At 33.9% G+C, this 12254-nt stretch overlaps 1 protein-coding gene across 1 annotated transcript in view; it reads left to right on the top strand.

The window, feature by feature from the left end:
* Positions 1 to 12254, top strand: part of ARAP2 (ArfGAP with RhoGAP domain, ankyrin repeat and PH domain 2) — a 115234-nt gene that overhangs the window by 66271 nt on the left and 36709 nt on the right. Inside the window, exons 16-19 of the mRNA XM_014311940.2 lie at positions 1399 to 1543; positions 3727 to 3829; positions 4473 to 4671; positions 6676 to 6739. Coding sequence (XP_014167415.1) covers positions 1399 to 1543; positions 3727 to 3829; positions 4473 to 4671; positions 6676 to 6739 — 511 coding nt within the window. The remainder of the gene's footprint in view (positions 1 to 1398; positions 1544 to 3726; positions 3830 to 4472; positions 4672 to 6675; positions 6740 to 12254) is intronic.

Raw genomic sequence — 12254 nt, 5'->3', positions numbered from 1 at the left:
AATGGGAGCACCATTTTCTCACAGCATTTAGACAAATTTGGGGCCTTTTTTTTTTAATGCTGTGTGTAGATAGGGCTCCATCTCAGAATCCTGTGAAGCTGTTTAATCATTAGAATTAAGTTCTTCTTCAGTGTTAGGAATCTCTGAGGCAGTTGACAGCCTTGCCTTCAGCACCAAGGGCGGAAAATTTAAGTGCTTGCTTGTTGTCACAGAAAACTGTTACCCCTTTGTAGACTTGGCCCTAATGGTAAAAGGACACTGAAGAAATCATTCAATACTGTGAATCAACCAATGTTTTATACCAACCAGGTGGAACACCTGGAAATACAGCCTCATTTTTCATTATGTGTGTCTCAATACAGGAGAGAGCCAACTCTGTGTGTACTTCTCATTATAGCAGCATCAGTGTTTTCAGCAGGGGTGCGTGCATTTTGAGGAGAGTTGTTGTTAATTAACAGCTGTTGATATCAGCGGGAGGAGAGCTCAAATGCTGGTGCTATTCTGAAGTAGTGGACCAAAAAGTAAAGCTTAGGGGCTCAAGTTTGATTTTTGCTTTTGTTTCTAGTGTAAAAGGTTTTATGGATCCCTTTAAAAAGCTTCGATATTCCAAAATTGTCCTTGAGAGTTTAATAGTTTAATGAATATTGAAGTAGTGAGCTGTTTTGTAGAATAGGTTTTGGAAGATGGGGGAGGAAAAGCTGGGGGACAAAAAACCCTGAACATTCAAAACCTTAAAATTTGGTGCTCAACTCCTGTAAACCTATACGTTATCAAGCCATTTATCTTATGTTTGTTTTTGTACCTAACATTTGAATTTAGACAGAATCTAGATAGCACTAGGTAGCAAATAGCATGATACAAAGAAATATTAATAAATAGTACACAATATTTATAAAACTTATATAAACCATATAGAAAACAACGGAAAAGGCACAAAATATCACATAACATAGTTAATATTTTCAGATTAAAACGGGGTTTTTTTGTTTGATTTTTCTGGGGTTTTTTTGCCAGATCTGTTTTACCAAATTCTCAGAAGTACTTTGCCAGCTGTATAGGAATTTTTAGACAGTGGAAAATAAGAGGAGTATTTTCTTTTATGATCTACTTCTCTGCAGCAGTGGAAACAGATGAACCTCAGATTTTGTTCTAGGAACTAGACATAAGCTAGAATGAATTCGTGACTATTTTCAGTAGCAAATAGACATTACTGTGCTATGTCATGTGTTGTATTCATATTTTAGGTCATAAGAGAAAGTAAACATTTAGTTGTAGTTAAATATACCAAATAATTAAATGAAGTTGCTCTGCAGACTTTTTTCTCCATCTTGTATTTATCTATTAAAAAAAAAACTTAATGAAGAAAATCTGACGTTTCTATTATTTTTTTAATCACAGATTGCAACAAAAGATGGTGCACTTTGGAAAGTGGCTTTCTGAGCTACTATGAAAATGATAAAACTACCACTCCTAATGGTATGATTGACATCAGTGAAGTTATCTGTCTTGCAGGACACAAGTCAGACTTCTTTTTAAATAGAGGGTAAGCTCCTGAATTCATATTTCAGTAAACAAACTGTTCATTTTTTCCTGAATTTTGAATAGGCAATTTAGAAAAAAAGCTGATTTTATTTGACTTAAAGAAATTAGTGCTATGTCATATTTAGGGATTTTTTTTCTAGTGATAGAATGAAAATATTGGGGTAATTTAAAAGGACACCTTAAATTAGATGCATATGTTTCTTTTTAAATCTGTAGGAATATTCTCAGTGCTTGAAAGGTTACATGATGATAAATTGAACAATGAATACTCATTTTTCTTTCTGGGATTGACCTCTGCCTCAAGCCAAAATTCTCACTTTGCTTCTTCCTTCTAATGCAGCAGACTAGAGCTCTCCACAATACTTCTGGGTTTGGTCACAGATGTATTGGTTTTTGAAATCCATTCTTAGTTCTGTAGCTGAGAACAACAGTGGAACTGATGAAAATTTCTAATTGGAAGAAACCAGCCTTTTTTTTTGGTGGGGGGGAGGGGGAAGGTCTTGTTTTTTCTTTTATAACTCACTCACATCCCATTTGTACACGAAAAGCATCACATGGAGAGTGGCCTAAATCTGATTACAGTGATACTCAATTTCTTTAGTGCAACATTTTTATTTAAAATATGCTTTGTATTTGCCTAACAGACTCCATAACACTTTATTTTTAAACATGTGTACATGTACCTAAAATAAAAATAACTTTTGTAGTATAATGCTGTAATGCTTTTTGTTACAAAACAAAATTGCCTGCAAAGAAGGCATAGTCTATTCAGTAAGCTTCTGAAAAAGATAATGGGAGTAAAGGACTTAGACTACTACAGGGGAGAGAGATCCTGAAACATGGTGATGTCTCAATATGCTATCAAATACAGAGAAGTGACCTTCACTATTCTGCAGTAGCTCTGCGGTACCCAGAAAAAAGAAAAAAAATCACTTTTTTCTTCTGTGTTCAAATCTAACCTATTGTTTATTGCATTTCCAGATGGTTCCATTTTAGGTTAATAACTAAATTAAAAAACATGTTGGCTGAATTCTTCACTCTTTGGAAATAACTAACTTCCTGTTGTGCTTTACTTGTAATTGAGGAGTTTTATGAGAAACTTTACTTAGATTTGACATTTCATGTAGTGAAACAGCGGGTCCTTAAAATGCCTGTTCTGTTAGTCAGAACTAAGTGTTTATATAATTTTCCAAGGGCCTATTGAAAATTATAGAAGTGACTCATGCTCAGTTCTCCACATTTAGACAAATCTCAGTCTTCAGCATTGAAAGGAAAAAGCATATTCCATCTATTTGGCATCTAACAAGAAGTCACAGGCAAAATCATACTGTAAGTTGGTGAACCATAATTTGTAATTTAAAGAGTGACCGACCCTAACTTCAGCATCATATTTACTTTCCAAATTCCACACCAATTTAAACTGCTTTGCATTTTCTTCTTATTTGTCCATTAAAAATTGAATAAACAGGGTTCATCCGCTGAAATAGTGGTATAATTTTAAAAGGAAAAGCACCCAAGAACCTCCTTTAAGAAAACTTTTAAGAGTTTCTTGAGCTACAGCAACTTCAAAGTATTCCTACTCTTCTTGGTGATGGCAGGTGATACACAGTGACCATGCATTTCACCCCAGCAGATTCAGGCTGTCTGACAGGAAAAGCCTCTTCAGTTAAAAGGGCAGGTGGAGGGCACGAACAGGTTGGTGACAAGAATAGTACTCTCCATCCTTGGCTGTTTTCAAGGCTTCTCATTGTGATAATCCCTCTTTGAGCAGGAGATGAGACCAAATGACATCTAAAAGTCCCTATGAAGCAACATTTCAACTTGTTTTCAACTTCCCATTCAACTAGTTGTTCAGTTTATATTAAACATACAAAAAATCTTTTGAAAGCATCACAAAAATGTTCTTGATCAAATAACATGAGTTTGTGAAAGCAAAAAATTCCCTACGCATTTTTAATGACTATGTGTAAACATTTTTATGCATTTTGGAATTATTCAAAAAACTCTTACACCATAGCCTTTAAACATGTATTATTGACCTGCAAAGTACTTTGATCCTAATGTATGGTACAGTGCTTTATTATTAGCTAGGCCCTGCTTGTAATATTGGAGGAGAAATGCAGACAGGTTCAGAGAGGAGACGGAGACTAAATACAGCTGTGTTTCTTCTCTTACTTCCTTTAGGGACATCTTTACATTTGAAATATACTTACTGTCAGAACGTGTTTTTCTGTTTGGAGCTGAAACTGCACATTCACAAAGAAAATGGACTTCAGCAATAGCTAAGGTAATACTGATAATTATCTTTTTCAGTTAGGCCAGGAGCCTTTGCACAAATAATAAAGTGCCATTGTTAGCTTAAAACCTTTGAGAAGCCATTATTGATGAATACTGATCTCTCCTGCGTGTAAAGGTTTCTTGTGCAGCAGGAAGAAATAACTTTTGTGATTTAATGTTTGAAACAAGATAATAAAATGTGAAAGGAATTGAAGCAGCATTTGAATGCCGACCTTAAGAATATATTAAATGTGCTCTAATATAAAGACATATACTGTATGAGTATATTTCAGCTAAGTTTTTTATGGTTGCAGTTCTATTACATTTATTTGCTGAAATGAAATTCATAAGGCAGTACCATATTTTATACTGTTCCAAATGTTAATAATCACATTACTAATTAAATCAATGGTAGTTTAAAAGCAAACATGTTTGAATTGTAGAGCATGAATGGAAAAAATTTTAAACTTGATTTTGCATTTGAAATTTAATGTATCTGTGGGCATATGAGTGTGAGTTTTATATCTCAAAGTTTGAGGTTTTTTTACTGTGACTTTAATCCTGGAATCCTGTAGATTTGCAATATTTTGATTTTGTTTTCTAGGGGCAGAGGGTTTTTTTCTTCATCTGACTCACCCCATTTTCTTTGGTAGCATTTTGTTCCCCCGGTGGCAGAATCATTGTTAGAGCGAGACTGTGACCTTATTGGGCAGCTGTACTACAAAGATTGCCACAACCTGGATCAGTGGAGAAAAGGCTGGTTTGCTATAGAGAAGTCGAGCCTTTATTTTTGTCTTGAAATGGAGAATGCTGAAGAAGATTCTATATATCTAAGGAGGTTGCAAGAACTAAGTAAGAACATCTAGTATTCAGAAAGTGTTCTGTGGGATTAATTCACTGTATTCAAAGTAATAAATATTGGGAAGCTCAGTAACTATTTCTTCACATGAGTCAGATGTTCTTCCAACTTATCTAAATATGGGGTTGGTTAATTTCTGTCTTGGGTTTTTTTTTTACAATTTTTTGGCACATGCCAGAGAAATTTTTCACAGCTTTAAAATGAATGATGACAGTTTTCGTTCCGGTTGCAGCAGTATCTTTCTTACAAGAGTACAGAATTGAATAATAATATATAACCTTTTGGGATTATTGTCTCATATTTTTGACAGGGCAGAAATTCTCACTGCAGAATACATTCTTGAGATGATTGACAGGTCTAGTTTTAAAATACTCAAACATACTGGAAAATTATAATTCTCTTGGAAAACTACTTCACAGACTAATAGACTTTTTTCCAATTCTAAAAATATTATTTGCTCAATATCATGATGTGGAGAGATAAGAATGTATAAATGCTCTTCTATGACCAATTTTATATCATTGTTTGTAATTATGCTCTGAATCCTCTTTTAAGCATATCTGCCCTACTTGTTTTTATATTGAACAAGGCAATATGTTACATAGAAAAATACATATAATTTGAGTTTTATAATAAAGTAACATAGAGATGATAGTTTAGCGCTTTATTGATGTTACTTTTTATAAATGCTGACAGATTGTGGACTGTTTTGCAGGAGCTTGCCTAAATGCCGTTGGGTTTTCTGCTGTTTATTTACTGCCACCTTATATTTGGTGTAAATAGCACCATGAAGGTGGTTTTTAATCAGCAATGTTTTTATGCCTCTAGGTGTCCTTTAATTTGTGAATACTTTTGATCCTAATTCAGAATTAAAAGATTAGGCATAAGGAGGACTGTTCCTGATTTTTTTTTTTGATGATGCAACTATAATTGCCTCTGCCAGAATCATAAGAGCGTGCAAAATCTGTGTATATTATATCTCATGTATAAAAATGAAACACTTTTGACTTGCAGTTGAGAATTTTTTTTGCTTGGGGTTTTTAATATTAGTTGTATTTCTTGGAAATATTATATATCCATACTCTTTTCTTTGATTTCTGCTTTCTCCAGAATATATCTGCTCCACTGTTAATACTGATAATACTGATTTGTGAAATGAAACTTGAAAACTAATGAATCATTTGTAGAATATAGTGACTTACCTTCTTGATATTTGACTCAGTAAATATAGATGAAGCTAGGAGTTTGTGTAATACAAAAACATCATATAACATGCAATGTGTTTATTGGTTTTCATTGGTATTTAGGACTTTTCTCTCTCTGGGAATTAGTTGAAATAAGATGTGCATTATATATGACATGCACTTTGAGAAATTAAGTTTTCAGAATTTCAAACTAGTAAGCAGGTTACATTTAATTTACTGGTTTTAGTATAGTGCACAGTATAGTTTTTAAGCAGTGCAACTGAAAGCTATCCAGATGTATTTGATGTCTTCTGTACAATGTAAGTGTTTTACAGGTTGCTGTTTTTAGCAAGGATAACATAAGGCATAAAGAAGGGTGGAAATGATCCTCATGCTAAACAGATAACTTTCATTATCTTACTGTAAATATGTGCAGCCATTAAGGTGCAAAAAGTTAATAGATTCCAAAATCCAGCTTGCTTCTGAATCATTATGTCTTCTACAACTTGTATTTACAAGTTGAGTATAATAAAGCACTGTAGCATATTTTCACATTAAAAAGTATGTTTAAGCTTTCTTGATAATGTTTTGTGTTCGTTTTTCTTTTAAGTGTAAATACGGTGTGGTATTTTGTGGAGTTTTGTTACTATTATCAGCAGCATTCTTTCTTTGCAAAGTTTAGGAGTTCCATACTACTTTTGCCACTGGAGATAATTTTGAAAAAAAGGTGTTTGTATGTGCATGCATGTATGTGTTTGTCTATAAATATGTGTCTGTGAAGGTCATATGAATGTGTATGTGTTTTGTTTTCAGCAACCAGCAGTGTGATGCAAAATGGAGAGAGAATAGATGTCCTGCTGCTTGTTGAAAAAGGAAGGTAAGGTTCCTATCTGAAAAAATATTTAATCTGTTTTTGTAGTCATATCTTAGAATTATTGTTGATAGATTCTGGAGTTTTTTCACTTAGGGTTGCTAGCAAGAGAGTAAATTTGCCAAGTTTTTAAAGGAGGGAATATCTTTGTGTATTAATTACATTTTATGTCTGTGTCACAAAATGTTAACAAGCACTACTTAATTAAAAACTGTTTTCCCACTGAGAAAATTATTCCCAGATTAGTCTGCCAATAATGATTTCTTTAAAAGGAACTAACTGTTTTTACCTTGTAAAAAAGGAGTACCTCTTCGGAGCTTTTATTATAAACTACTTGATTTTTTTAATGGTTCTTATGTCTCAGAATTCTGTATCTCAAGCTGCCTTGGTCAGGTTTGAGAGGATATGAATGGATCGTCTGGTTAATCTTATTGTAATATATGATCTCAGTTAACAATATACTGTCTAGGAAAAAGCATGCTTACAAAGCAAACACGATCCATATCTGCTTCCAAGGAGGTAATATTTGGTGGAGATGACTGTGTCATATTTATAGTGATAGGGGAGGTTGGAACTTGAGGTGAGGTAGGTATTTCTGCCTCAAATATGGGTACAAATTCAAAGATGAAAGTAAAAATTGTGGAAGATAATTCTTAGTTCTTAGTAGGTTGAGGCTTTTTTTATTTCAATGATAGGTTATTGGGCAGGAGTCTGTCTTAAGTGGTGCAGTATTTATACAGTCTTTTGAACAGCCAATAATAGGTTAATAAATGGAGGGTGTTTTTCTCTTTGGCAAACAAAAAAGATTTCATAGATACCTTTGACATCTATTCAGAGTTGGAATAACTTGTCAGAAATGCATTGTAACTTGTGTGTTCTGAATTTTAATTCTTTCTAGGAGATTGTATAAGTTTCAGAACTGAGTAAGGCTACGCAGATTAGAAGGAAACGCTTTTTCTTGTCTTTTTGGGAGGGTTCTGTTTTGTTTTGTGGTTTTGTTTGTTTGTTTGTTGGTTTGATTTGTTTTGGTTTGTGTTTGTTTGTTTTTTTCAAAAAGGCATATTGAAAGATGCAGCATTAAGTAAGCTGCATACACCAAACAGGGAACCTGAAGTATCCTGGTCAAGGTGCAGTCCAAAGATGGATATAAATCATGCATATAATTTCTTAGGTATTAATGCTAGAGCAAAACTTCTAGCTCCAAGTCAGGGTTTATTATTTATTTCATTAGAGTATTTCTTTCAAATGAGGGTAGGTTTTCCCTGAACCACTCTGGTAGTTTAAGGGAAATTCTGGACCATTTGAAAATAATTTCAGCAGGGACCCTGGCTGATTTAAAGTGGACATGAATATATTTAATTTTTCTTCACTGAAGTCTGCCATAAAAAAATTAAATGTACAGTCTTCACATTATCTTAAGCATTGAAAGCCATATGGGTATATAGGCTTTGGCATCATGATTGTTTTTTAGGATATTGCTTCAAAACTATCCAGGTGTAGAGTGCAGTTGTATGAGATGGCATCTTAAAATGATAAGCAATTTAATGGGTGTGTGGAAGATGATTAAATATAAAATCACCTTGGTCTTGAGACTCAATTACTGTAAATGGAAATAAAGCCACTAATCCTCTTTGTGCTTCTTCTAGCTCTAGATAAATTAATATCCTTGAGATGTCATCAGCATCAGCTAAATGAAATCTCAGAGTCTCTAGGTTTTCCTATTCTGTCTGTTATTTTATATCAGTGCTTGTCTAATGTCAACTTTGTCACAGATTGATCACTTGGAAGAGACTCTGTGTAGCTGATGACTTTCTTGTTAATTTGTTAGTCCCTTAAATGCAGGATAAATTATAAAATAAACAAAGAGTAGTATTGGAAGAATTAAGTTAAACAAGTAAGATTTTTCCAGAATTAGGAAAAGTTTAGGAGAAAAAAACAACCCAACAACCATAAGCCAAACCAAAAAAGCCACCATCCTTTGCATAAAAAAATAAATGTGGTGAATTTCTTAAAGTGTCTCATTAAATTTTATTAGAAACTTTTATGAAAATTCCTTGAGGTATTTTTCTACTGACTTTCCATTTCTTACAAATACTTATGCCTTTTTGACTGATTAATTAGGGAAAGTCACACACTTACATGTATTATATCTATCTGTTTCACACCTTTTCTTTTAATTACTGTAGGTAAAAGAATGACTTCAGTTGTTACAAATGGACTTCTCACTTAGGAATGATTGCATATGCAAGTAAACATTTTCAGAAACTATAAAAAGTTCCAAGTCTTACTGCTGAAATTATTACAATGTAACAAATCTATGAATTCTTGATTCCTAAAAAGTTAATAAATTGGGGATTAAAAAAGTAACATTAATCTGATACATATCTACTCAGAAGAAGAATTTACAATTAATTTTGGGACATAACATACATAGTACTTTAGAGCTTGTATAAAATACAAAATACTACCAAAAAAGGCATGTGAAATTTTCCCAAAATGTCTTAGATATTAATACAATCCGCTTGTACCTTTTCTTTTTTTTGCCGCCTCTTCCTTTACCCTGCTTTCTGCTTGGCACCCTGCTGTTCATTTATTCTCTGTATGACATGTTCAGCTGATGATGTCTATCAGCTCAGAAATAAGAGGTGGCAATCATACCAGGTAATAGCATATCATCAGAGGCTGAACCACACTAAAAGATTTCTGAAACCACAAGACTGCTTCTCTGTTGAAGTATGTTGTCTTTTTTTGAAGCTCGGTGTACTCAGTGTTTTGAAGCTCAATGTAAATTTTCACGATAATTCTAGATGACTTTTAATTTTACATAATTTTTTTTCAGATCTTATGCATGTTAATGCTTGTGTTTGTGTATCTTCACTAAAGTAAATTACAGAGCGCAGTTTTTTTAACACCTACTGGAATTTTATTACATTCTGGTCTCTATTGGAGCATATTGTCTGGACTGCTAGAGCTGTATCTAACTCAGCTGGAAATCTTGACTTCTCACAGCACTGTGGTGTATAGTTTTACACCCTAATCAGATGGCCATTTGTCTCTTCTTGCTTTCACTTTCGTAACTGGAATATTCTAGTGTCATAGTTGAAATGCTTCTTGACTTCTTGCTAGAAGTGGTAAACCATTTTAAGGTTTTCTGTGTTTGAGGCTTCCCTTTGTCACAGAGGTGTCCTCCGATTTGATCCATATTCAGTCTGGATTCTTTCCCTTGATCTCTGTGTTTTTAAAATGCTTGTAGTGCCTGGTGATACTTGACCTCCTGTTGCTATCAATAATATGCTGTCGAAACAGAAGTTGCATGGCATAGTGGTGAAACAGCTACTCCTGTGTAGTTCAGCAGAGGCCAACAGAGGGATGTGCATGATGAAAAGAAGGAAGTTGTCTGAAAACATCTGTATACAGTAGTTTTTAAATGTATCTTCTATATGTAGAATTTAATGCAAAAATGCTAAGTTTTAAAGAAACAGTTATACAGGTATTTCGGTATCAAACACTTATTACATTTTTCTGAAATAATTTAAGCTCTCTCTTAGGTGTCAGTGAATGTTTTCAGACCATAATGTAATCCAGATGGTGCTTTTTTTTCCCTGTTATGCTTCTGATGTAGTTAGCTCTTTCTTATTATGGATAATAAACCTTCCCTACATACTGGCACAATTTCTTTAGACTGATGGTTCATTCAATGCTTTCTTCTTAACCCTTTGATGATAGCAATAAGTTTTCTCATAAAATGCAGTCATGGGCACAAAATTCTAAAATCCAGAATTAATATAAACTTAAGCGTCAGATGAAAGGACTTGTGCTTCCAATCTGGTGTGCTGGATGTAAGACCTTTTGAAGGGTCCCTTAATTAAATATTGCTTGAAGAAAAATTTTAATGGAATACCCATGCTTCGGTTGCAATTTGATTTTGCCAAACAATTTCATACTGATATTTGCTTTCTCAGTACCTCTGTTTTCAGACAGGTAAATTATTAGAATCTTGTGGGAATTGCCAGAGGGCACTAAGTTGTGCCAATGTCTGTTTCTCACTCTCCTTGCCCACCTCACCCAAAATCTCCTATTAGCACTGCTTTCCCATTACACAGCTGTGCAACAAAGCTAATAGACATAGCTGAAGCTAGGGGACTTTGCAGGATGGGTTAAAGAGAAGCCTTTGCACTCTTGTGGATGGAGTGTGGTTACATTTGTTGTCTGTCTGACTGCTGGGGCAGAAGGATGTGCTGGTAGTCAACAATAAAGCTGTGTAGGTAATGGTAGCTTCCTTAATGTTGAGACTCATTGATCTGCTGCAGTCCTTGTGCCAATTCAATTCTCTCAATTCACTAGGGCAGAAATCTACGTTGGCAGGCTGCCTTGCTTGTTTGAGTACTTAAATTATTAATTTCTTGGCTATGGACTCTATGTGCTTCACACAACATAGCAAAAATTCTGCCATTTTTCACCATGTTGTCATTTTTGCTAACTATTTGCTATGAAATGTGAGATCTTTATCAATTTTTAGAACTGAAAAAATAGCACATATGTAAACATATTATAGAAGGCAGTGCATTTGTATTGAAGGAATGCATTTTGCTCGAGTCTGTGGAAAATAATTGTTAATCTGCATGGTAGATCTTCATAAACATTACAGTATAAATTCTTTCAAATATGATTACTTCTATAAACTCTTTAAATTCCTCAGTTTTGTGCTACATGGGACGTCACTATATTTCAGCCTGTGTTTATGCTTAGTCTTAAACCTTGGATTTAATATTACTTTATATTTTGATGATGACAATTAGTTCAGTGAGAAATGCATGTATTTGTTATTAATTCTGTCTGAAAACTCTGTGAAAGAGATAAACACAGAGATTAAATCTGCAAAGTTATCTCCATTGTTTCATGAACTTCTGTAGAAGACTTCTGCTGTTCTTGAGGAGAGTTCTGCTCTTCTGCTGGAAATTATTTCTCCTTTCCTCTTCATTACTTCCAGGTTCAAGTAGATAAAAAAATAATTTCCAATTAGGGAAAAAAATAATTGTTACATTTGTCCAGAAGGACTAAACTGAGAAGGACTGCTTTAAACATCTTATTTCTAAATTGTTTTGTGTTTTTCTGATTTAAATTTATTCCAGGTGTGTTCTCTCTCAGCCAAAAATTATTGAGGTTTGAGATGAGCTTTTTAAGCCACTTCCATGGGAAATTGATTGAGTTCTGAAATGTGTCTGGCACTAGTTTAATTTTTTTTTTCTGCCTTCTTTGCTCTTCTGGTATTGCAGTGAAAATTTGTCTCTCATTTATCTTACTTTTTGATGCCGCTGCTCTGGAGATTTTTGACTGGGCAAGTGTAATTTTTTCCAGAATAGTTAGTATTCTTCTATGAAGAATTCGGGTTCCATGATAGCAGTATGTTTTGTATATTTGTATTTCTTACCAGCAACTTCTCTTTCATGCCTGTTGTGGTCCCTTGGGATTACAACTTAAACATAACCCACATTTTCTTTGCTAATTATTAAGTACGCTC

Source organism: Geospiza fortis, unplaced genomic scaffold (assembly GCF_000277835.1).
Source record: "Geospiza fortis unplaced genomic scaffold, GeoFor_1.0 scaffold40, whole genome shotgun sequence".
Lineage (NCBI taxonomy): Eukaryota > Metazoa > Chordata > Aves > Passeriformes > Thraupidae > Geospiza > Geospiza fortis.
Note: the sequence above shows the minus strand (reverse complement) of the source record. Positions and strands in the feature narration are given on the sequence as shown.